The following is a 27,319-nucleotide window of genomic DNA, read 5'->3' as shown; positions in this document are numbered from 1 at the left end:
AGGCATAATGCTGTTGCACACTTAATACATTACAGCATGGTATAAACGTAACTTATACATGCACTGGGAAACCAACCAGTTGTGTGACTTGTTTTTTTGATATACTAGCTTTACTGCAGTGGTCTGGAGTCAAACCTGCAATATCTCCAAGATGTACCTACAAATTGTTTTTGTTGTTTTTTGTTTAGTCACCAGGTCATGTCCAACTCTCTTGCGACCCCATAGACTGTAGCCTGCCAAGCTCCTCTGTCCATGGGATTTCCCAGGCAAGGATACTGGAATGGGTTGCCATTTCCTTCTCCAGGGGATATTCCTGATCCAGGGGTTGAACCCACATCTCCTGCATTGGCAGGCAGATTCTTTACCAGTGAGTCACCAAGCAAGCTCCATACTTGCAAATTATAGCGGTTGCCTAAGGCTGAGAGGGCTTCCCACATGGCTCAGGGCTAAAGAACTACCTGTCAATGCAGGAGACGCAAGAGACAGGAGCTTGATCCCTGGGTCAGAAAGATCCCCTGGAGAAAGAAATGGCAATCCACTCCAGTATTCTTGCTGGAAAAATCCCATGGACAGAGGAGCCTGGCAGGCTAAAAAGTCCATGGGGGTCACAAAGACTCAGACATGACTGAGCACCCACACAGCGCAAAGGCTGAGAGAGGAGAGGAGGCCAGGAGAAACGCAGGTAACTGCTCGCTGGCACAAGGTTTCTTTCTGAGGTGATAAAAATGCTCCAAAATTAGACTGATAGTTGCAAAACCCAGTGAATTTACTAAAAAACAAACAAAACAACACACTGAACTATTAATTATTTAATAGGTAGATTTTCTGAATTAGATCTCAAAAAGATATTAAAAACAAACTCCAGCTTTAGTCTGTTGGCCCAAGATCATACAGTCAGAAAGCGGCAGAGCTAAGTTCCAAACTCGTCTTTTAATATAGTAGCAGTTGCCATTTACCAAGTGCCAACTATGTGCCAGGGTTTTACACACTCTCATTTAATTCAATAATTCTGGGAGGAAGACACAACTACCTTTCATTTCTAGGTGAGGAAACACAAACTTAAGTGAAATAACTTGCCCCAAGTCACAGAGCAGATAAATTAATGAGCTAGAAGTGTATGTTCCAGCATTCCAGACAGTCAGTTAAGACATCATACTTGTTCTCCATATCCATGAATGACATCTATTATTATTTACTTAGCATTTAAGTGATTTGCTCCTCTTGCCTGAGAAAGCCACGGGAAAGAATGAAGCTATAACCTGAGAGGGTAAAACCGAGGCTACAGACAGGAGTAGAAAAGGTAGCAGATGAGAACTTAAGACTGACATACTGGCACCCAGGGGAGGAACTGCACATGAAGTGCCCACTGAGAGACAAGGCCTGCTGAGAAGGGGGCACAGCCTGACGGACAGACTGCAAGAGGCAGCAGACCAAGATGAACGGGATGAGACTGAGGCATAAGTCAGGAGTTGAGCCCGAGGTGCCAAAGGACTCAGAAAGGAGACTGAGGTAGAAAACCAGAGACGAAAGCTGACCAGGCATGACTAGAACAAAAGGGTGCAATGGAAGAGCCGGGAGACCCTCAGAGACGCCATAGGAAAAGCTGTCCCATGATTCAGAAAACACAACCCTAGCGAGTACTGCTCAAGTCAGCAGGTCAAGTTTCTCAAGAGGTCTGTGTATGGCCAAATTGAACCTAGCCAACTAGGTGAAGTAGGTCCTAACACAGCAAAGCACAGGTGTGGGTGAAGAAACAGGATACCCGATGATGAAAGACATTATGGTCAGAGAAAAGGAATCCCAAGCTCAAAACTGAGGCTTCTAGGTGCTGAGGAAACTAGGTGAAGGGGAGGGAGTTTTTTTTTTTATAAATAGAACCTGGAATCTTAGTAGGTGGAACATTGCTAGTAAGGAAAGAAAACACATCGAAGTTAATTAAGCAGTATCTCAAAAGCAATAATTCAGTAGCCAAAACACAGGAGGTTCTAAACCAGTAATGCACCAGGACATTCAAAACAATCCAGATATTACTGATCATCTCTAAAAGTTAAACAATCGGAGAGCGCGGCGCGAACGTCACGCCAGCGAGCGGCCCGTGCGCCTCTTCGTGCCCTCGCGCGCCAGGGACCCGCGGTCCACAGCATGTCCTCCTCGGGCACAGCTGCGGAGGGAGAGGCAGCCCCCGCCCAGCCCGCGTCCGAAAAAGAGCCCGACATGCCCGGCCCGAGAGAGGAAAGTGAAGAGGAGGACGAGGACGACGAGGAGGAGGAGGAGGAAGAAGAGAAAGAAAAGAGCCTCATTGTGGAAGGCAAGAGGGAGAAGAAGAAAGTAGAGAGGTTGATGATGCAAGTCTCTTCCTTACAAAGAGAGCCGTTTACAATCGCACAAGGAAAAGGGCAGAAACTTTGTGAAAGTGAAAGGATACATTTCTTTTTGAGTAAGAAGAAAACAGATGAACTTAGAAATCTCCATAAACTGCTTTACAACAGACCAGGAACAGTGTCCTCATTAAAGAAGAATGTGGGTCAGTTCAGTGGCTTTCCATTTGAAAAAGGAAGTATCCAATATAAAAAGAAGGAAGAAATGTTGAAAAAATTTAGAAATGCCATGTTAAAGAGCATCTGCGAGGTTCTTGACTTGGAGAGATCGGGTGTAAATAGTGAACTGGTGAAAAGGATCTTGAATTTTTTAATGCATCCCAAGCCTTCTGGCAAACCGTTGCCAAAATCTAAGAAAAGTTCTAGCAAAGGCAACAAAAAGGAACGGAACAGTTCTGGGATGGCCAGGAAAGCTAAGCGAACCAAATGTCCTGAAATCCTGTCAGATGAATCTAGCAGTGATGAAGAGGAAAAGAAAAACAAAGAAGAGTACTCAGAGGATGAAGATAAAGAGAGTGAAGAGGAGACTTTAGAAATGATTCTTAGACATAAAGCAAATTTGAGCAATTTTTTTAATCAAGTTCAAAATGGGTTGTAAAGCAGCAGAGACAACTCAAAATCAGCAACACGTTTGGGCCAGGAACTGCCTATGAAAGTACAGTGCAGTGGTGGTTCAAGAAGTTTTGCAAAGGAGAGCAGAGCCTTGAAGATGAGGAGCGTAGTGGCCAATCATCAGAAGTTGACAATGACCAGTTGAGAGCCATCATCAAAACTGATGCTCTTAAAACTACACGAGAAGTTGCTGCAGAACTCGTTGACCATGCTGTGGTCATTAGGCATTTGAAGCAAATTGGAAAGGTGGAAGAGGTTGATAAGTGGGTGCCTTGTGATCTGACCAAAAATAAAGTTTTTCTTTTGAAGTGTTGTCCTTTCTTATTCTATACAACAACAATGAGCCGTTTCTCGATTGGATTGTGATGTGCAACAAACAGTTGATTTTACACAACTGGTAATGACCAGCTCAGTGGCTGGACCGAAAAGAAGCTCCAAAGCACTTCCCAGAGCCATACTTGCACCAGAAAAAGGTCATGGTCACTGTTGGGTGGTCCCATTTGAGCCACTACAGCTTTCTGAATCCTGGCGAAATCATATCTGAGAAGTATGCTCAGCAAATCAGTGAGATGCACCAAAAACTGCAACGCCTGCAGCCAGCAGTGGTCAACAGAAAGGGCCTAATTCTTTTCCATGACAACACGCGACTGCATGTCACACTTAACTAACACTTCAAAAGTTGAAAGTATTGGGCTACAAAGTTTTGCCGCATCCACCATATTCACCTGACCTCTTGCCGACTGACTACAACTACTTCAAGCATCTCGACAACTTTTTGCAGGGAAGACGCTTCCACAACCAGCAGGAGACAGAAAGTGCTTTCCAGGAACTCGTCGAATCCCACAGCACGGATTTTTTTACGCTGCAAGAATAAAGAAACTTATTTCTTGTTAGCAAAAATGTGTTGATTTTAATGGTTCATATTTTGATTAATAAATATGTGTTTGAGCCTAAAAAAAAAAAAAGTTAAACAATCGAGTCAGTACATCTAAATTTAAGTGAAGATGATTTACAGAAATGCAGCTTTATGATAAAAGATAAAGTGAAGGATGATTTGTTTCATTAAGGGACTATTTAAAATAAGTTTCTTTAAAATAGCAAGGTCACTCACTGTTAAATAAGTGGTTTAACCATATACACAAATTTCCAGAGCATTTCTACAGTACACCTATACAGTGTTTCATTTAGAACTCTTAACCAGTTTCTGAGTTGGGAAAGACTCCTTTTAGGTTCCCTCTCTGACCCGCTACAGTATCAGCTGAGAATGTCTGCAGGCTACAGTCCCCCAGTCTCCTCAACTGAGGTCTCTGGATTCCAGACATCTCTGTTCGAATCATTTAACCAACAGACATGCTGGTTTTTAACTTACCTGCCTATACCTTGGATTAGGCTACTTACTGGCTCTACACGAGTAATTCCACACTTGCTATTCCAATTTGCTCAACTGGCTTCAACCCCACTGCCCACCCTTCAGGCAGCAGTTTGCTCCTACATCCCTTAACAGCCAGCCTGCTAACTCTGAAGTCCAACTAACTCCATTTCTTCAGGACGTGACTGTGCCTTCCCTTGTTGTCTGAAGTTCTCCCAGAGACTCTCTTCTCATTCCTGGCGTGACCCAGTCTGACACCCTGGAACTACACACGGCCTAGCACACAAGCTTTCGAAAAGGGGGGAACCACCCACCACTCAGAGAACTAACAGAGAAGCTCTTGTTTACCATCTACATACATACACACCACATACGTATATAAAATCTTTAAAAGCTGTTTGAATGATCTGATTTTACCCTAATTAATCTACACTAATAAAAACATAATACTAAAGTAGGTCCTTTCTGACTTTCATCCTTCCTAATCCGAGAGTTTCCTCAAACGAAAAAGAGGAGGAAATGCAATCAATAAGTTATTTCTTAAAAAACAAACAAAAAAAAAACTTTAGTTAACTGCAGGAAAAGTTTCACGATTTAATCTGCATCAACACTAAGATTTGCAGTTCTCCTAAATAAAATATTTGATCCTTTTTTGGTGGCAAAGATTAAGGAAAAACATGTTCAAATGAAATATCCCCATATAACACCAATTCACCAAAAATATACTTGTAGTTTTTGCTCCTCTAAAAGGATATTTTACTCAGGCTATGTATGGCTCTTGTCCACCACCAATGATAGAAAACAATATTACAAGAGGAACATGAGTAAACAAAATCTCATTAAAATACACTTTAAGGATCCCCAACTCCACAATTGGGTTCAGTTAGCCATTTGTCCCTTTGATGGTCTCAAAGCACAAGTAGCATAACTGTTCTTATCTAATTCCAGATTTTCCCATACCAGAAAACAGGGCCCCTGTTTTATACATAGACATATCTCCATTTTCAAGGACCAGAAAGTAGCAGGCATACAGAAGTTTGTTATCTAATAATATAACCAGAATGTTAATTATAATGATTTCCATGAAAATAATTACAAGGAAAACAGCATATATAATATATGTATATATACATATATATATACACACACACATATATGGTGGTCTGGAAGTTAACAACTGAAGACTAACCCATCAAATTATTGTTGCTGTTATTTTAGTTGCTAAGTCATATCACTCTTCGGCGACCCCAAGGACTGCAGCCCACCAGGTTCCTCTGTCAATGGAATTTCCCAGGCAAGAATTCTGGAATGGGTTGCCATTTCCTTCTCCAGGGGATCTTCCTGACCCAGAGATAGAACCCACATCTCCTGCACTGGCAGGCAGATTCTTTACCACTGAGCCGCCAGGAAAGCCCAACCTACCAGATACATGAATTTAAAAATACAAATAATACAAACCAGGGCAACTGCTTCTAAATTATAACTTGGATAATAATCTAAGGAGTTATATCAATTAAAGTTACAGTGTGTGTTTTAATAAATAAATCCCCAAACTGTGGCATAATATGCGTGCTTAGTCGCTCAGTCACGTCAGACTCTCTGCAACCCCATGGACTGCAGTCCACCAGGCACCTCTGTCCATGGGGATTATCCAGGCAAGAATACTGGAGTGGGTTGCCACGCCCTCCTCCGGGGGATCTTCCTGACCTGGGGATTGAACCCAGGTCTCTGCACTGCAGATGGATTCTTTACCGTCTGATCCAGATGGCCTAACATAATAGTTAATTTTTATTTCACGTCTTTAGAGTTTACCAGGTTAAGTTCAGTTCAGTTCAGTTCACTCAGTCATGTCTGACTCTTTGTGACCCCATGAACCGCAGCACGCCAGGCCTCCCTGTCCATCACCAACTGCCGGGGTCAACCCAAACCCATGTCCATTCAGTTGGTGATGCCATCCAATCATCTCATCCTCTGTCATCTCCTTCTCCTCCTGCCCTCAATCCCTCCCAGCATCAGGGTCTTTTCCAATGAGTCAGCACTTCACATCAGGTGGCCAAAGTATTGGAGTTTCGGCTTCAACATCAGTCCTTCCAATGAACACCCAGGACTGATCTCCTTTAGGATGGACTGGTTGGATCTCCTTGCAGTCCAAGGGACTCTCAAGAGTCTTCTCCAACACCACAGTTCAAAAGCATCAATTCTCCAGCGCTCAGCCTTCTTTATAGTCCAACTCTCACATCCATACATAACTACTGGAAAAACCATAGCCTTGACTAGACGGACCTTTGTTGGCAAAGTAATGTCTCTGCTTTTTAATATGCTGTCTAGGTTGGTCATAACTTTCCTTCCGAGGAGTAAGCGTCTTTTAATTTCATGGCTGTAATCACCATCTGCAGTAATTCTGGAGCCCCAAAAAATAAAGTCAGCCACCGTTTCCACTGTTTCCCCATCTATTTGCCATGAAGTGACAAGACCAGATCTTAGTTCTCTGAATGTTGAGCTTTAAGCCAACTTTTTCACTCTCCTCTTTCACTTTCATCAAGAGGCTCTTTAGTTCTTCTTCACTTTCTGCCATAAGGGTGGTGCCATCTACATATCTAAGTTACTGATATTTTTCCCGGCAATCTTGATTCCAGCTTGTGTTTCTTCCAGCCCAGCATTTCTCATGATGTACTCTGCATATAAGCTAAATAATATATCAAGAATTCTTATCTAATGAACATTAACCAAGGAGGCAGACAAAGATGGCGCCTACACACACACACACAAATCCCAGAGTGAAAGCTATTATCCTTTAGTATTACTGCAAACAAAATTTAATTCAATATGAAACAAACTCAGAAAATGGAAACAAAAACATCCAATCCAAATTATAAATATGTACACAGAGGCAGTAAAACAGCATAAAAGTATATACTTCTTTTAAAAATTCTTAAACATATTATAAAAGTTTATGACCAAATGATTCATGCTACTACATGGATGAACCATAAAAATACTATGTTAAGTGACAGAAGTCAGACATAAAAGGACACATGCTGTATGATTCCAGTTATATGAAATATAGACAAATTTATAGAGACAGAAAGTGATTACTGACTGCTAGGGGTTAGGAGGAGGGGAAAACAAAGAGTGACTGCTAACAGCTTTTTGGAGTGATGAAATGTTCTAGAATTAGGTTATGGCTGTACAATCCTGTGAATAAAAAACTACTGAACACTTTAAAGGATGAATTTCATGGTATGCAAATTATATCTCAATTTTTTTAATATTTATGACCACTTTCACTATTTTATCTCAAAGAAAACTGTTTCTTAATAGGAATCTTATTGTATAATAGTTTTCTTCTTCAAGCTGATCTACACTAGAGGTTATAAACTGGTCCTCTCAGTTCACTTCATCACTCAGTTGTGACAGACTTTTTACGACCCCATGAACTGCAGCACACCAGGGTTCCTTGTGCTTCACCAACTCCCGGAGCTTGCTGAAACTCATGTCCAGCAGTCGGTGATACCATCCAACCATCTCATCCTCTGTCGTCCCCTTCTCATCCTGCCTTCAATCCTTCCCAGCATCAGGGTCTTTTCAAATGAGTTGGTTCTTTGCATCCCTTTGTAGGTGGCCAAAATATCGAAGCTTCAGCATCAGTCCTTCCAATGAATATTCAGGACTGATTACCTTTAGGATTGATAGGTTTGATTTTGCAGTCCAAGGGACTCTCAAGAGTCTTCTCCAACACCACAGATCAAAAACATCACTTCTTCAGCGCTCAGCTTTCTTTATGGTCCAAACTCTCACATCCATACATGACTACCAGAAAAACCATAGCTTTGACTGGACGAACCTTTGTTGCAAAGTAATGTCTCTGCTTTCTAATATGCTGCCTAGTCTGGTCATAGCTTTTCTTCCAAGGAGCAAGCATCTTTAAGTTTCATGGTTGCAGTCACCACTGCAGTGATTTGGGAGCCCAAGAAAATAAAGCCACTCACTGTTTCCATTGTTTCCCCATCTGTTTGCCATGAAGTGATGGAACTGGATGCCATCATCTTTGTTTTTTGAATATTGAGTTTTAAGCCAGGTTTTTCAGTCCTTTCACTTTCATCAACAGGCTCTTTAATTTCTCTTTGCTTTCTGCCATAAGGATGGTGTCATCTCCATAACTGAGGTTACTGATATTTCTCCCGGCAATCTTGATTGCAGCTTGTGTGTCATCCAGCCCAGCATATAGCATGATTTACTCTGTATATAAGTTCTGCATGTAAGTTAAATAAGCAGGGTGACAATATACAGCCTTGACGTACTCCTTTCCCAATTTGGAACCAGTCTGTTGTTCCATGTCCAGTTCTAACTGTTGCTTCCTGACCTGCATAGAGATTGCTCAGCAGGCAGGTCAGGTGGTGTGGTAATCCCATCTCTTGAAGAATTTTCCAGTTTGTTGTGATCCACACAGTCAAAGGCTTTGGTATGGTCAATAAAGCAGAAGTAGATGTTTTTCTGGAACTCTCTTGCTTTTTCTATGATCTGAGCAATGTTGGCAATCTGATCTCTGGTTTCTCTGCCGTTGAACAGCTTGAACATCTGGAAGTTCTTGGTTCACATACTGTTGAAGTCTGGCTTGGAGACCTTTGAGCATTATTTTGTTAGCATGTGAAATGAGTGCAATTGTGCGGTAGTTTGAACATTCTTTGGCATTGCCTTTCTTTGGGATTGGAATGAAAACTGACCTTTTCCAATCCTGTGGCCACTGCTAAGTTTTCCAAATTTGCTGGCATATTGAATGCAGCACTTTAACAGCATCATCTTTTAGGACTTGAAATAGCTTGGGTGGAATTCCATCACCTCTACTAACTTTGTTCGTAGAGATGCTTCCTAAGGCCCACTTGACTTTGCATTCCAGAATGTCTGGCTCTAAGCAAGTGATCATACCATTGTGGTTATCTGGGACAAGATCTTTTTTGTATAGTTCTGCGTATTCTTGCCACCTTTTCTTAATATCGTCTGCTTCTTTTAGGTCCATACCTTTTCTGTCCTTTATTGTGCTCATCTTTGCATGAAATGTTCCCTTGGTATCTCTAATTTTCTTGAAGAGATCTCTAGTCTTTCCCATTCTATTGTTTTCCTCTATTTCTTTGCACTGATCACAGAGAAGGCATTCTTCTCTCTCCTTGCTATTCTCTGGAACTCTGCATTCCCTACTAACCCCCTTTTACAACCACAGCTTTAAGATTTCCTCAGTGGTAACTACCAACTTGCCAACATTTATAAATAGAAATTTTTCATAAGAATCTGTATTTCTGGCTTCCTACAAAAAAACTGGAGTTTTCAACATACTAGGCACACCTGCCCGGCAACAATGGACTGGAGCTGATTAGCTGCTAACATACCTGTTATCTGCTATGATCTCCATCATTCCCTAATGTCTCCTAGATACTGAAGCCAAGTATCAGCTGCCATTCAGCTCCCTGTTTGTGAGTTTTTATCCCTTATCCAAACAAAGACCATCTACCTTTCTTATTAACATATACTATGAATCACTGCTGATAAAATAGAACCCTGTAATTGGCCTAAGGGTACAAATTTCCAGCTATAAGATGAGAAAGTTCTGGAGATCTAGTGAACAGCGCTGTGAGTATAATTTACAATGCTCTGTTGTATATACACAATTGAAAGTTGCTATAAGACATACACCTTAAATACTGAAAGTTGTTACAAGACATAGATCTTAAATATTATTTACACACAAAATGATAATTATATGAAGGGACAGATGTGACTGTAGCCATGAAATTAAAAGATGCTTGCTCCTTGGGAGGAAAGCTATGACAAACTTAGCGTATTAAAAAGCAGAGACATCACTTTGCTGACAAAGGTCCAGATAGTCAAAGGTATGGTTTTTCCAGTAGTTATGTATGGATGTGAGAGTTGGACCATAAAGAAGGCTGAGCATGGAAGAATGGATGCTTTCGAATTATGGTGGTGAATGCTTTCGAATTTGTGGTGCTGAAAAAGACTCTTGAGAGTCCCTTAGATTGCAAGGAGATCTAACCAGTCAGTCCTAAAGGAAATCAACCCTGAATATTCATTGAAAGGATTAATGCCAAAGCCAAAGCTTCGATACTTTGGCCACCAGATGCAAAGAGCTGATTCACTGGAAAAGACCCTGATGCTGGGAAAGATTGAAGGCAAAAGGAGAAGTGGGTGGCAGAGGATGAGATGGTTAAGACAGCATCACCAACTGAGTGGATGCAAGTCTGAGCAAACTCCAGAAGATAGTGAAGGACAAAGGAGCCTGGCATACTGCAGTCTGTGGGGTTGCAAAGAGTGAGACACAACTTAGCAACTGAACAACAACATGGAAGTGTTGACTAACTTACCGTAGTAACCCATTTCACAATATATTCATGTATCAGGGCAGTGTTGTACACCTCAAAGTCACATATGTTATGTATGAATAATATCTCAATAAAGTTGGAAAATGTACAAAAAAGATCTTCACGACCCAGATAATCACGATGGTATGACCACTCACACTCACCTAGAGCCAGACATCCTGGAATGTGAAGTCAAGTGGACCCTAGGAAGCATCACTAAGAACAAAGCTAGTGGAGGTGATGGAATTCCAGTTGAGCTATTTCAAATTCTAAAAGAAGATGCTGTGAAAGTGCTGCACTCAATAAGTCAGCAAATTTGGAAAACTCAGCAGTGGCCACAGGATTGGAAAAGGTCAGTTTTCATTCCAATCCCAAAGAAAGGAAATGCCAAAGAATGCTCAAACTACCACACAATTGCACCCATCTCACACGCTAGCAAAGTAATGCTCAAAATTCTCCAAGCTAGGCTTCAGTAATACGTGAACCGTGAACAATACATGAACCGTGAACTTCCAGATGTTCAAGCTGGTTTTAGAAAAGGCAGAGGAACCAGAGATCAAATTGCCAACATCTGCTGGATCATCAAAAAAGCAAGAGAGTTCCAGAAAAACATCTATTTCTGCTTTACTGACTATGCCAAAGCCTTTGACTGTGTGGATCACAACAAACTGTGGAAAATTCTGAAAGAGATGGGCATACCAGACCACCTGACCTGCCTCTTGAGAAACCTGTATGCAGGTCAGGAAGCAACAGTTAGAACTGGACATGGAACAACAGACTGGTTCCAAATAGGAAAAGGAGTACGTCAAGACTGTATATTGTCACCCTGCTTATTTAACTTATATGCAGAGTAGATCATGAGAAACACTGGGCTGGAAGAATCACAAGCTGGAATTAAGACTGCAAGGAAAAATATCAATAACCTCAGATATGCAGATGACACCACGCTTATGGCAGAAAGCGAAGAAGAACTAAAGAGCCTCTTGATGAAAGTGAAAGAGAGTGAAAAAACTGGCTTAAAGCTCAACATTCAGAAAACTAAGATCAAGGCCTTTGGTCCCATCACTTCATGGCAAACAGATGGGGAAACAGTGGAAACGGTGGCTGACTTTATTTTTGGGGGCTCAAAAATCACTGCAGATTTTGACTGCAGCCATGAGATTAAAAGATGCTTACTACTCGGAAGGAAAGTTATGACCAACCTAGACAGCATATTAAAAAGCAGAGACATTACTTTGCCAACAAAGGTCCGTCTAGTCAAGGCTATGGTTTTTCCAGTAGTTATGTATGGATGTCAGAGTTGGACTATAAAGAAAGCTGAGCGCAGAAGAATTGATGCTTTGGAACTGTGGTGTTGGAGAAGACTCTTGAGAGTCCCCTGGACTGCAAGGAGATCCAACCAGTCCATCCTAAAGGAGATCAGTCCTGGGTGTTCACTGGAAGGACCGATGTTGAAGCGGAAACTCCAATATTTTGGCCACCTGATGCAGAGTTGACTCATTGGAAAAGACCCTGATGCTGGGAGGGATTGAGGGCAGGAGGAGAAGGGGACAACAGAGGATGAGATGGTTGGATGGCATCACCAACAGGATGGATATGGCTTTGGGTTGACTCTGGCAGTTGGTGATGGATAAGGAGGCCTGGGGTGCTGCGGTTCATCGGGTCGGAAAGAGTCGGACACGACTGAGCGACTGAACTGAACTGAAAAGTTGGAAAATTAATAAATTTTAAATGCAACCATGCAAGGAGAAAAAAACTTGACAGTGACACCTGTTGAATAAAATCCTGCAACTGTTACAGATTCATGCTGTATAAACACATCAAAGTGGGAAAAAAGTCAAGAGAAAAAATTTATGTTTCCACTCCTACAAACAGCAGACATTCCTTTTATTTCATTTACAGTTATTTCACATACTAATAAAAAATAATACAATAATAACTTCTTACCCCCATACTGGGGTTGGCACAAAATGAGGGAGAGCTGTCTCATTCACTGACTGGAGAGGAAAGCAAATTACTGTGTTTATTCATGGATTCTACATTTAAATCAACTAGAACCCCCCTGATGCTTATGTATACAAAGAAAAATAACCCCTACCCATGTTTAGTTTCTATGTAACAGACTGTATTAACAATGGAAAAAAGCAAAATACAGTGTAAATATGGAAATAGCAGAGAAAAGCTCAAATGAAAATGAAGACTGAGTAAAATGCTGTCAAACACCTTCCAGCTATAAAATTCTGTGTACTTAAACAGATCTCCTTTCCTCCAAGTAAAATAATTCATCTAACTGAATGGTCTGTTCGTAAATGGAAAAGGTTAAAATGGTATTTTTGGGCTTCCCTGGGGGCTCAGTTGTTAAGAATTCACCTGCCAATGCAGGAGACAGGGGTTCAATCTCTGATCCGGGAAGATCAAAATGCCGAGGATCAACTAGGCCTGTGGGCCACAATTACTGAGCCTGCGCTCTCAAGTTTGGGAGCTGCAATTACTGAAGCCTGCGGGCCCTAGAGTCTGTGCTCCACAGCAAGAGTTACCACTGCAATGAAAAGTCTGTGCACCACAAATAGAGAGTATCAGGGTGGTCAAGAATTTGCAAGCCAATGCAGGGGACTCAAGATGGGGTTAGACTCCTGGGTGGGAAAGATCCTTGGGAGAAGGAAATGGCAATTCACTCAGGTATTCTTGCCTGAAAAATTCCATGGACAGAGGAAGCTGGTGGGCTACAGTACATGTGGGTTGCAAAGAGTTGGACACAACTAAGCATGCACCCGCTCACCTAAAGCCAGTGCGGCAACGAAGACAACCGGCACAGCCAAAAATAAATAAAATTATTTTTTAAAAATATATTTGCATTCCACTTCACTTTTACCATCACTTTCAATAGCTAATAAAATATCAACATACAAGATGACTTCTAAAAGTGGTTAACCCCTTTAAACCAGGCAAAAACAAACTCACTTGTCGAAGTCTTCCAAAAGACAGACCAAATGAGCCAACTACTAGTAGTTTAGAGGTAAACCCTAATGCTCTTTCCCCCATCTGAGCCATGCCACTTCATTAACTTGCCCAAATATCAAGTTTACAGGTGACATTTTACATATCATCCTTAGTTCAGTTCAGTCACTCAGTCATGTCCGACCCTTTGCGACCCCATGGACTGCAGCACGCCAGGCCTCCCAGTCCATCACCAACTCCCGGAGCTAGCTCAAACTCACATCCATCTCAAACTCACGTCCATTGAGTCGGTGATATCATCCAACCATCTCATCCTCTGTCTTCCCCTTCTCCTCCCGCCTTCAATCTTTTCCAGCATCAGGGTCTGTTCAAATGAAAAATCTTTATCATCCTTACCATGGAGTACTCATGGATATTATCTAAAACTGGAGTAGCATCACAAATGCTTCATAACTGCAATTCCTAAATACACAAAAACAGAAGTGCACCTGGTTTTTATGTGCAACTGAAAATACAACCGTTTCTGTAAAATGAGGTGCTCTCTTTACTAAAAGTTCACAAATTTCTAATGCACACAATGATCCAAATAACTTTCTTCAAAAGTGTAGGACCAGAAACAAAAACTGTTATCTCAACTATAAGTTATGGAAACACAAGGCGCCATTGGATCGGTAAAGATTAGTGGAGTATCTAGATTTCACACCATTAAAAGCATAACGTGAATTAACTGTACAGTAATTAGGAGGAATTGGTTTATGCTTTACCTGTTATTCTTTAATAGTGCTGCCCCATAGAACTTTGTGATGATATAGATGCTCCACATCCGTGCTGTGCAACACCAGTCAAGTGCCACACAGGGTATGGGACACTTGAAATGTGGCTAGCAGGAATGAAGAACTGAATTTATTTTATTTAAAATCAAAGTTAATTTAAATTTGTTGCTACATGGGCTACTGGCTATCATATTGGACAATGCGGTTCAACAATTTGAAATACAATGTATAAACTTGACTAAACGCTAAAGTTTTTTAAAGTATCAAGTCCTGACGACCTTAACACCGACTAAAACCTTCCTGATACCAAATGATACATACACAAGTTCAACCATCGGCCTCCACAGAAAAGTCACTAATGACATGACACTACTTAGATTCAAATTTTTAAGGTACAATATTTGCTAAGAGACAATATTGAAAAATACATCTCAAGTTTTCCCCCACCGTTTCTCAAAAGGGGAATTCACTTCTGAAACAGTTTCCCAATGCATCCAACTACCTTCCCTTTAAACCTGCTCAATACCTTCTGTTCAGAAAAACAAATGGCAAAAAAACAAATCTCAGCACGAATAAGTCTACAGCGATTCGGTGTATTTCACACGTTCATTTCCCTTTTCTTTCAGAGGAGATTTCAAATGTTTGCATTGCCTAGAGTCTTGCTACCCATCGTTCAACGTTTTAAGGTAGACAAATCATTCCGATATCGTGGCTATTTCGTCCCTAGACACAAAAGTATCTCCCCCATCAAAGAGTGTCACGACTCTTTCCCGCACTTCAGGTGTTCGTGAACCCGCTCTTCCTGAGTCAAGAAAAGTAACCAAGATGGTGCACAAAACGTCAGAAGAAAACGAGTCTGGGAACTTGCACGCTGAATAACTTAGTCCTTGAGCGAAAAAAAAAAAAAAAAATCAACCTCCTTTGACCCGGAGAGGCGGCCTCCAACTTACCCGGCGACGCCAACACGCGAGCAAGGTCGTGACCCACGGTCCCGGCCGCGGGCGGCGCCCGGGCCGGGCGGCGGGAAGCCACCTGTTAGGCCCCGGCCTCACTCACCTGGAGGAGCGAAGGCGCGGATCCGGACGCGGGCGCCCGGCGCGAGCGCGGACCCGCCCCTCAGGCGGCGGCGGCGGCGGCGGTCGGAGGCGGCGGCACGTGGGCTCCCCCGGGCCGGGCGGCTCTGACAGGCGGGCCTCCGCGACCCCCGGGGCGTCCCCGCCGGCCTCGCGCCGCCCAGCCCAGCGGGCGCCCCGCGGCCCGCCCGGCCGGCGCCCCCGCCCCGCAGCCTTTCCCTCACACGCCCGGGGCCCGCAGCTCCTCGCCTACCTGGTCGCGGAGTTTGAGGAACGCCATGGCGGTCGCCGCCGCCCGGCCGGCGCTGCCGCCTCAGGAGCCTCTCCAGCGCCCGGAGCCGGCAGGTCGGCGGCCGTGCGCTGAGGAGTCCGCGGGCAGGGGGGCGGCGCCGCCTCCCCGCCTCCAGCCGCCGCCGCCGCCGCCGAGAGGTGAGGAACCGGAGGGACCCGCCTCCTCCGCGAGGACTCCCCGCCCTCTTGCTTCCTTTCTTCCTCTCCCCCGTCCGCCGCCTCCGCAGCCGCCGCCGCCTCACGCCCTCTTCTCCCGACACAGCCGAGCGGCCCCCGCGGCCCCGCCGCTCCAGCTCGCGGCCGCCGCGGCATCCAAACTCCACTCCACAATATTACCACCACCGCCCGCCGCGATTGGCGGCCGCGCGGGGGAGAGGCCAGAGTAAGCCGGGCGCCCATTGGCCACGCCGCCGCGCTCGCCCGGGGCCCCGCCTCCCGGACGGGGCGGGGCCGGGCAGGAAGCGGCGAGGGTGGGCGCGGAGCCGCGAGCGCCGGGCGGGGGGCGGGTGTGAGAGAGCCGCGCGGAGCCGGGGGAGGGGCGGCCAGGTGCCCGGGGCGCGCGCCCGGGGGCGCGGGGGGCGGAGCCCGGCCTGGGGCGCGGGTCCCGGCTCCCTCAGTGACTGCCCCCGGGCTCGCGCGTGAGGGGAGCCGGGCAGACGCCCGCCCCCTCACAAAGCCTGAGGAGGCGGCGGGGACGGGGTGAGGGGCCGGAAAGGGCGTGAGGGGTGGAGGGGCCCCCGGGTACTGCCGCCTTCCCGGGAGCGGCGAGGGCACGGGGGCCAAGCCGGCTCTCAGGTCTTTGCGTCTGGGCTTCCTCTGGGTGCACAACCCGAGGGAGCGAGCTGAGAGGTGGTCCCCGGGAGGCGGCTGTCCCTCCTCGGGAGCCCGCGCAGGAGGGCAGAGGCCGGAGGGAAGGGGCCGAGGGAACAGGCCGAGTCTGATACGTCGAAGGAGAAGGAGCTCTCTTCTCTCCGACCCCCGGCCCTCCGCACCTGAGGAGGTTAGAAAAGGGGGCGTTCGGGGATGGCTGCCCTCCCGGGGGGCGCAGCACCCGTGGGCGGGGGAGGGAACGACGCCGCCGGCCTTCTGGGCGGAACGGCAGCATCTCTGCAGCCACGCTGGCTCTGGTCGCCCGAGTCTTTCTCTACCTCACAGTTCCAATCCGAAGCAAGGCGATGATGGTTCTCTCCCCCCAAAGCATCCTGCCTGGCTTGCATTTTTTTTTTTTTTTTCCGCCCTCTTCTTTCTCATCTGAAGGGTTTTGCCTCCCACTCGAGAGAAATCAATTAAAAAAAAAAAAAAGGAAAGATGTGCTGGATGCATCCTTGGATGGAGGAGGAGAGGAATGACTCCCTCACCCTGCCACACACGCCCCCACGCCACCCCACAGCTCTGAAACGGCTTTTCTTTCTTCGGCAGTCGCACTCTGTTGCCATTCCAGGCTTGTGTGGGAGAAGACTGCTGTGCGCCTGTGTCTGTCCGCCCGGGCGACTCCAGCCTTCGGTTAATGAAAGGTACAGATGGTTAGAACACAAATGTGTGACGTCAGGCTTGGTTTTTGAAAGTTCTCGGTTCCCTGCATCAATTGTGTCTCTTGGGACGGACTTATTTAGAGGATCGATTTTGGTCTAATGGCAATCAGGAGAAAAGGGAACCTATGCCAGGAATGTCAGTGTCTTGTTACAGAAAGCTTCTTTTAGCTCCATAAAAAACGGAAAATACCAGAGTGCAAAACGAAAAGCGCCGCTGGTGAATAGCCTGATCTTTCCAGTATTCTTTGACACACCAAAGCTTCGATTCTATACAAACAATTTCTTATCTAATGACATTTCTCATCATAAATTATATTTCCTACTTAAAATGGAGGGATTTGCACAACTGCGAGGTAACATGATGAAACCAAACAGCTCTTGCTTTGCATCCTCAGTACCTCTCCCCCTTCATCAACTCCTGCACATTAAATAGGGATACCGTTTGCCACCCAGTCTCTCCTTTCAGTTCAGTGAAGGTGAAGGAGTTAATATTGTGAAAACACTTGAGTTCTCCGAAACAGAGATGCTGTGGTAATATTACTGGAGTACTTTTGATCACAAGATGCCTTTATAAACAGTTACCCATGTGCTGTGTCCACTACAGAGTTCTTTGTCCAGGAGTGTTAAGAATTTACTCTCATTCACACACAAGCCTATTAAGACCTGTGGCTGTCTAGCCAAGAATTAATACATCACCCTCTCCCAGCAACCCACTCCCAATAATCTGTCTTCTAAGTTTAAGTTCTAGAATTTAAAAGCACAACAGGAACTTGATTAGGAGCAAGGCAAAGATTCACTTTTGGGAAAACAAATGCATTTGGAAGGTGAACATAAATCATGGGTCAAAAATGCATTTTAATAGATTTTAGGTTTGAGCTAATGAAACTTTTCAGGGCTCTTCTGAAGTTTTCTAATTAATAATAGTTAATGAAAGTATTTTATAAGTCACCATCCCTGACAGCCTTGCAAATAGAAGGATCCAAACTCTCCTTATAGATAATGTTTAATATCCAGGTCAGGTCTAACCCTCCTCCACCCTAACCACCATTTAATTTGTGTCTTAATTTCACCATTTGTAAAAACTAAGCATAACATTATCTGGCCTTCACATCTCATACAATCAAATAAGATAATGATATGAAAGGCTGTGGGAACTCTGCAGAACCATTCAAATTTAATGTTATTGTAGCAACTACATTTCCATTATCAGGACAAAGAGTAACAGTCATTCTGAAAAATAGGAATAAGAAATTATGTAATTTAGCAATAGGATTAAATAAGGGTTATATTCAAATTCTGACAGTAATTTTTATATCTTTATTATAAGGTTATTCCAGCCTATATATATAAATATATATACCTTTAATATAGTATATATACCTTCAATAGTATCTATACTATATTGAAGGTATATACTATATATAGTATATAATATATACTATATTATATATATAATATAATATATAGTATATATATAGTATATAATATATATAGGATTGAAGTATTGAAGGTATAATATATACTATATATATTGAAGGTATAAATATATACCTTCAATAGTATCTATACTATTGAAAAGTCTTCTGTAATCAAAGCTGATGAGGCCAAGAGCTGGAATGGTATCAGTAACCTCTCTCCAACTCGTGTTTCCCCATCCTTTTCTAGCTGTCACTTTCATTCTCCTTTACTGCAGCCAGCCTCTGAACTCACATCTTAAGTACTCTGCAGTCATAAAGGAAACCTCAAATTTTAAAAGTATCAAGAAATAACTAATAAGTTAGGCTAGACTCCTGTGCCTATGCTTCAGCCAGTTACTACAACAAGCAGGATCTGAGAATTGATGATAGCTTCCGTACAGTTGTTGTTCAGTTGCTCAGTTGTGACCAACTCTTTGCAACCCCATGGATTGCAGCACACCAGGCTTCCCTGTCCTTCACAGTCTCCTGGAGTTTGCTCAAATTCATGTTCATTGAGTCGGTAATGCCACCTAACCATCTCATCCTCTGTCATCCCCTTCTCCTCCTGCCTTCAATCTTTCCCAGCATAAGGATCTTTTCCAGTGAGTTGGCTCTTCCTGTCAGGTGGCCAAAGTATTGGAGCTTCAGCTTCAGCATCAGTCCTTCCAATGAATATTCAGGACTGATCTCCTTTAGTATTGGCTGGTTGGATCTCCTTGCAGCCCAAGGGACTCTTAAGAGTTTTCTCCAACACCACAGTTCAAAAGCATCATTTCTTTGGTGCTCAGCCTTGTTTATTTTATGGTCCAACTCTGACATCTATACATGACCATTGGAAAAACCATAGCTTTGACTGTGTGGACCTTTCTTGGCAAAGTAACTTCTCTTTTTTAATATGCTGTCTAAATTTGTCATAGCTTTTCTTCCAAGAAGCACGTGTCTCCTAATTTCATGGCTGCAGTCACGGTTTGGAGCCCAAGAAAATCAAGTCTGTCACTGTTTCCAATGTTTCCCCATCTATTTGCCATGAAGTGATGGGACCAGATGCCATGATTTTAGGTTTTTGAATGTTGAGTTTTAAGCCAGCTTTTTCAATATCCTCTTTCACTTTCATCTAGAGGCTCTTTAGTTCCTCTTCGCTTTCTGTGGTATCATCTGCATATCTGAGGTTATTGATATTTCTCCAGGAAATCTTGGTTCCAGTTTGCGTTTCATTCAGCCCGGCATTTCACATGATGTAATCTGCATATAAGTTAAATAAGCAAGGTAACAATATACAGCCTTAATGGACTCCTTTCCCAATTTGGAACCAGTCTGTTGTTCCATGTCCAGTTCTAACTGTTGCTTCTTGACCTGCATACAGATTTCTCAGGAGGCATGTAAGATAGTCTGATATTCCCATCTCTTTAAGGATTTCCACAGTTTGTTGTGATCCACACAATGAAAGGCTTTGGCATAGTCAATGAAGTAGAGGTAGATGGTTTTCTGGAACTCTCTTGCTTTGTCGATGATCCAGTGGATGTTGGCAATTTGATCTCCGGTTCCTCTGCCTTTTCTAAATCCAGCTTGTACATCTGGAAGTTCACGGTTCACATACTGTTGAAGCCTGGCTTGGAGAATTTTGAGCATTACTTTGCTAGTGTGTGAGATGAGTGCAATTGTCTGGTAGTTTGAACATTCTTTGGCATTGCCTTTCTTTGGGATTGGAATGAAAGCTGACCTTTTCCAATCCTATGGCCACTGCTGAGTTTTCCAAATTTGCTGGCATATTGAGTGCAGCACTTTCACAGCATTGTCTTTCAGGATTTGAAATAGCTCAACTGGAATTCCATCATCTCTACTGGCTTTGTTCGTAGTGATGCTTGCTAAGTCCCACCTGACTTCACATTCCAGGATGTCTGGCTCTAGGTGAGTGATCACACCATCATGGTTATCTGGGTTGTGAAGATCTTGTTTGTATAGTTCTTCTGTGTATTCTTGCCACCTTTTCTTACTATCTTCTGCCTCTGTTAGGTCCATGCCATTTCTGTCTTTTATTGTGTCCATCTTTGCATGAAATGTTCCCTTTGTATCTCTAATTTTCTTGAAGAGATCTCTAGTCTTCCCATTGTATTCTCTCTTTCTCTCTCTCTCTTTAGTCGCTCAGTCGTGTCCGACACTTGCGACCCCATGGATTGTAGCCCGCCAGGCTCCTCTGTCCATGGAATCCTCCAGGCAAGAATACTGGAGTGGGTTGCCATTTCCTTCTCCAGGGGATCTTCCTGACTCAGGAATCGAACTGAGCTCTCCTGCATGGCAGGCAGATTCTTTACTGACTGAGCTATGAGGGAAGCCCCTCCCATTCTATTGTTTTCCTCTATTTCTTTGCATTGATCACTGAGGAAGGCTTTCTCTCCTTGCTATTCTTTGGAACTCCACCTTCAGATGGGTATATCTTCCCTTTTCTCCTTTGCATTTAGCTTCTTTTCTTTTCTCAGCTATTTGTAAGGCCTCCTCAGACAGCCATTTTGCCTTTTTGCATTTCTTTTTCTTGGGGATGGTCTTGATCACTGCCTCTTTTACAGTGCTACAAACTTCTATCCATAGTTTTTCAGGCACTCTTGTCTACCAGATCTAATCCCTTGAATCCATTTGTCACCTTCACTGAATAAGGGATTTGATTTAGGTCATACCTGAAAGGTCTAGTGGTTTTCCCTACTTTCTTAAATTTAAGTCTGAATTTGGCAATAAGGAGTTCATGATCTGTGCCACAGTCAGCTCCTAGTCTTGTTTATACTGACTGTATAGAGCTTCTCCATCTTTGGCTGCAAAGAATATGAACAATCTGATTTCAGTATTGACCATCTGGTGGCGTCCATGTGTAGAGTTGTCTCTTTTGTTCTTGGAGGGGGGTGTTTGCTATGACCAGTATGTTCTCTTGGCAAAACTGTTAGCCTGTACCCTGCTTCATTTTGTACTCCAAGGCCAAACTTGTCTGTGTTTGACTTCCTACTTTTGCATTCCGGTCCTCTATGATGAAAAGGACATCTTTTTTGAGTTTTAGTTCTAGAAGGTCTTGTAAGTCTTTATAGAACTGTTCAATTTCAGCTTCTTCAGCATTACTGGTCAGGGCATAGACTTGGATTGCTGTAGTATTGAATGGTTTGCCTTGGAAACAAACAGATGATTCTGTCATTTTTGAGATTGCACCCAAGTACTGCATTTCAGACTCTTTTGTTGACTGTGAGGGCTACTCCATTTCTTCTACTGGATTATTTCCCACAGTAGTAGATGTAATGGTCATCTAAATTAAATTCACTCATTCTGTTCCATTTTTGTTCACTGATTCCTAATATGTCATTGTTCACTCTTGGTCACCTATTTGACCACTTCCAATTTGCATTTATTCTTGAACCTAACATTCTGGGTTCATATGCAGTATTGTTCTTTATAGCATCAGACTTTACTTCCATTACCAGTCAAATCCACAACTGGGCATTGTTTCTGCTTTGGCTTAAACTCTTCCTTCCTCCTGGAGCTAGTTCTCCACTCTTCTGCAGTAGCATATTGGGCACCTACCAGCCTAGGGAGTTTATCTTTCAGTGTCATATCTTTTTGCATTTTCATATTGTTTATGGGATTCTCAAGGCAAGAATGCTGAAGTGGTTTGCCGTTCCCTTCTCCAGTGGACCACATCCAGAAGTCATGTCTAAAATGATGGAAGGAAAGATATCATATAGATGTGACCACCTGGGTAATGGCTGTGAGCCAGGCAACCACACCCAAGTTTACTTGCTGTGCTATAGTGTGGTGGGTATTTACCAGCACTTTACATGGCTTATGTCCTTTAAATTTTTCAGTAACCTTTTAGGGTTAGGAAACTGGGGCCCAAAGATAGGGTGTGCCCTTAGCAGGGCCTGGATATACAAGGACCTGGAAAGCCAAAAGCTTCCTAGTTTATGTTGTAGGAGATAGACAACTACTGATAACTTTTGAGCAGATAATCCTTATATTATAAAAGGATTTTTATGATGAACCTGAAATATATGGAAAATGCATAAAAGAAACTGCCAAAGCAGCAAAGGTATGTTCAGGGACCTGGAGCATAGAATCAGAAGACCTCATATACATATGAAAGAGTTTCTGGAGATGGGGAAATAAAGCATGAAGGAGAAGCAGCCTCCATAGCAATAATCTGTGAGAATTTGTCAGACTTAACGAGAAATGAATTATCAGATCAAAGGAAGATGCTTAGGCTCAAGTGGCATAATTTTTTTTTTTAATTGAGACCCATACATAATAGTGAAATTAGAGAATACCAAAGACTTGGGTCTTTCTTACCAAGTAAGAAATGTGCAATGATACCACTGAGAAAAGTGAACTTATTTAAAAGGAATGACAGCCATCCTGTTAGCAAATTTATTAGCAACAATTGGCTACAGAAAACATTGAAAGTGTCTTCAGTGTATTGAGAGTCCATTACTGAGTAGCTAGAACTCTATTCCTAGCTAAACCATCTTTCTCAAGAGGAAGAACAGAATAAACACATTTTTAAAATTTAGGACTCACAGATGGTCATTGAAAAAAATACAAAAGAATACACTCCAACATGAAAAAAGCTGAACCCAAAAGGAATAAGTAAGTGAGTGGGAGAAGGAAGAATAAACAAATAAATCAGCTAATATCTTGGTTAATCTAAATCAACAGTATTTTTTTAAAAGACTAGTATTTGAGAATTTTAAAACCCTGTGAAATTAAGTTATTAGCCCTTCAAAATGTGGTGAAAAAAGTTAGTCGCACTGTGCCACTGTCTGACTCTTTGCGATCCCATGTGCTATAACCAGCCTGGCTCCTTTGTACATGGAATTCTCCAAGCAGGAACACTGGAGTGGGCTGCCATTCCCTTCTCCAGGAGATCTTCCCAACCCAGGGATTGAACCTGGGTCTCCTGTGCTGCAAGCAGATTCTTTACCAACTGAGCCACTAGAGAAGCCAAAATGTGGTAGATGATGGCAGAAAGGACTTCTGAGTTAAACATGACTTTTTTTTATTCAGAAGGAGTAAAGTAGTCTTAAATTTTAGACTTTGAGAAGCTACTACATTAGTAAAAGTTTTTTGTTTCAAACAATGAGATCCAAGCAAGAATTTCTTAAATTGACCTTCAGCAGCTCCGACTCACTGGGAGAGCTGAAAAAACAAGCTTGGGCTGAGCTTCTAGAAAAAGTGCTCTAAATCATGTAATAGGGCTGGTGTGATAAAGATATTGCTGCTGTTCCCAACAAGCACCAAATGCTAGGAGCTCAATTTCTCTTCATCTGCTGCCATCAGCATCAATGCCAGATCTGTGTCAGAAACTTAGTCTTGCAGTCACTGCCACCTCCACAAGCTGGATGTTGGCCTCTTCCTACACCAGGACAATGGGAGCCACATGCAGAGCTTATATCCTTACATCCTCCCATTTCCACTGGTGCTTCTGGTTAGCAGGTCCAGTGTCATAGGCCTGCATCCTAGCTGCAAGGGAGGCAGGGAATTTGAGTTCTCAATTTTATACTGGGGAATAGGTATCTATAACCAGGGAATCATCCCAAATATAAAAGGCTATTTAAAAGGTTATGGCAGCCTTGAATATGACAGGATCCACTAGTGATATACTTACTAAACCTAGAAGGAGATTCACCAAAATAAGAGAAATAGAATGTGTACCTTCTAAACCTATAGAGAGAGGAAAATAAAATGACCTAGAGAAAAGTCCAGGTTAGCAGACAAGAAAGAAAAAAAAGCAAACTAAAATTAATGATAAATAGGAAACTCCAATTATATTGTAGAAAAAGGTCCAAGTATATTATTAATCACAAAAAATATATATGGTTTAGGCCTGTCTTTTAAAAAGTAACAACACCAAAAAGAAAAAGTCGCTCAGTCATGTCTGACTCTGCGATCCCATGGACTATAGCTCACCAGGCTCCTCTGTCCATGGGATTTTCCAGACAGGAATACTAAAGTGGGTTGCTATTCCCTTCTCCAGAGGATCTTCCCAACCTAGGAATCAAACCCAGGTCTTCTGCATTGCAGGCAGTTTCTTTACTGTCTGTGCCAATTGGATTGCCAAAAGCAACAACAACACAACAAATCATTCAGACTGGATTTTTAAATAAAGAAACCCAACTATATGCTGTTTGCAAGATACATGGTTAGAACATAGAAGTTTGAGGAAAGGCAATTAAAGAAACCTATATACCAAGAAAGTACTAACCAAAAAATTGTTCTTCTAATAACATTAATACCAGTTATAATTTAAGCAAGAGGGTTAATTGAGATAAAGAGGTGATGTATAGGAATCATAAAAGGAACTACCCCCCATGATATATTCATAAACTCATGTGCACTTAACCACATAAAGCAAAATTTAATGGGACTTCATAGAGAAATTGGCAGATGTACCATTTAAAAACTAACAATCAGGCAAAGCATTAAAATATCATAAAATCAATAAGCTTCATACCATGTGAGATAACATAATCTACAGGAAAAAAATAGTTCATGCTACTGCTCCAAGACACTAAATATTGCCATTTTACATGTAGACTTTACCAACATACAGGAAAAAAAAGGCCTTTTGTTTGTTATGTTTCACAAAGAAACTGAGAACCAAGTATAACCAAGATTAGTGATGACCAAGTCCTTGCTCAGTCATCTTGTCTTCCAAACCAACCTTGGACCTGTCCAGTTCTTTGACAAGGGCAATTATTTCAACAACAGGGCCCTGGGAGCCATTTCATTGCATCAAAAGCTCTTCTGAGGGGGTCTCTGCTTAACTGCCTTAATTATCTCTCTGCTGGTAATTGCTCCACTATGATTGAAATACATGGAAAATGCATATAATAGACTGCCTGAGGTAAAAATATACAGTTGTATACAGTTCAGTCACTCAGTCATGTCCGGCTCTTTGCGACCCCATGGACTGCAGCACACCAGGCCTCCCTGTCCAACACCAACTCCTGGAGCCCACAGAGTTTGATATAAACTCTTAAAAACCAAGCAAGCAAATATCTGGACCAAAAAAAAAAAATGTTTTAACTCTCAAAGGAAATATTTGTTGTTGTTTAGTCACTTCGTCATATCTGACTCTTTTGTGACCCCATGAACTGTAGCCTGCCAGGCTCTTCTGTCCATTGGATTTCCCAGGCAAGAATACTGGAGTGTGTTTCCATTTCTTCTCCAGGGGATCTTCCTGACCCAGGGATCAAGCCTGCATCTCCTGCATTGTCAGGGGATTTCTTTACCACTGAGCCACCAGGGAAGACCTTAGAGGAAAGTAGACTGAAACATTAAATAAAATTTGAGTGACAGAAATATGAATCCTTTCTTCTATTTTTCTGTATTGTGCATATTTTATTTGATCAGAATTGTTTGAGTAGTTTACAGATATATTGGCGCTTCATGATTTCATTACTTCATTGGAGTAAAAAAGGCATGAGATGTAGAAAATGGCAACAGAAAGTGTGACTGCATCAATAAGCACATTAAATGCGATTGGACTGAACACACTACTGAAAAGGCAGATTTTATCAGGGTAAATAAAAAAGCAAGATCTGACTCTGTGTCAAAGGTCAGCAAGAGACACACTGAAATTCAAAAATATAAGTAGATATAAAGTAAAGGATGGAAAAGATACAACGTGTAAGAAACAGACACAAGAGAATGTAATGGGTACAGCCACAACAGAAAACAGTATGGAGGTTCCTTAGAAAGCTGAAGAGAGAATTACAGTATGATCAGCAAACCCACTCCTGCGCATATAATCAGACAAAATGGTAATTCAAAAAGATACATGCACCCCTATGTTCATAGAAGCACTCTTCACAATAGCCAAGACATGGAAGCAATCTAAATGTCCATTGAGAGATGAGTGGATAAAGAAGATGTGATACATATATACAATGGAATACTACTCAGGCATAAAAAAGAACAAATAATGCCATCTGCAGTAACATGGATAGACCTAGAGAGTCAGAAAGAGACAAATACCATGTGATATCACTTATATGTGGAATCTAATATATAACACAAATGAACCTATTTACAGAACGAAAACAGACTCATAGACATGAAAAACTGACTTATGGTTGCTAAGAGGAGGGTTTTGGAGGATGGTTGGAGTGGGAGGGTGAGTTTAGCTAGGTAAGCTATTATTTATGGAATGGATAAACAATATGATCTGACTGAATACATTTTGATAAAAGGTTGAAATATCTAGAAGATGTAGCAATTGTAAATATATATACATCTAAGAACCAACTCCCAAAATGTATGAAACAAAACCCAGCAGAACTGAAAGGAGAAATAGACAATCAATAACAGAAATTTCAACAACCTACTTTAAATAATTGATAGTACAACTTTAGAAGATTTTAACAACACTATAAACCAACTTGTATTAACTAGTATTTATAGAACACTCTACTCAATAATCACAACATACACATTTTTTTTTTTCAAGTGCACATGGAACATTATAGGATAGAC

At 42.5% G+C, this 27,319-nt stretch overlaps 2 protein-coding genes across 2 annotated transcripts in view; one reads left to right on the top strand and one right to left on the bottom strand.

Moving 5' to 3' along the window:
- The window catches only part of ANKRD28 (ankyrin repeat domain 28), a 195,071-nt gene extending 179,163 nt beyond the window's left edge, over positions 1 to 15,908 (bottom strand). The window contains exon 1 of the mRNA XM_061167271.1: positions 15,788 to 15,908. Within this exon, the coding sequence (XP_061023254.1) occupies positions 15,788 to 15,814 (27 nt within the window). The 5' untranslated portion in view covers positions 15,815 to 15,908. The remainder of the gene's footprint in view (positions 1 to 15,787) is intronic.
- On the top strand, positions 2,130 to 2,991 carry LOC133073589 (protein DEK-like). Its single transcript, XM_061167268.1, has one exon. It carries the CDS (start codon positions 2,143 to 2,145, stop codon positions 2,974 to 2,976), a length of 834 nt encoding a protein of 277 aa, XP_061023251.1. The 5' UTR covers positions 2,130 to 2,142; the 3' UTR covers positions 2,977 to 2,991.
- Positions 15,909 to 27,319: the final 11,411 nt, after the last annotated feature.

The sequence above is a fragment of the Dama dama genome, chromosome 19 (genome assembly GCF_033118175.1).
Source record: "Dama dama isolate Ldn47 chromosome 19, ASM3311817v1, whole genome shotgun sequence".
In the NCBI taxonomy this organism is placed as follows: domain Eukaryota; kingdom Metazoa; phylum Chordata; class Mammalia; order Artiodactyla; family Cervidae; genus Dama; species Dama dama.
The sequence above is the reverse complement of the archived record's forward strand: the minus strand, read 5'-3'. Positions and strand labels throughout refer to the sequence as shown.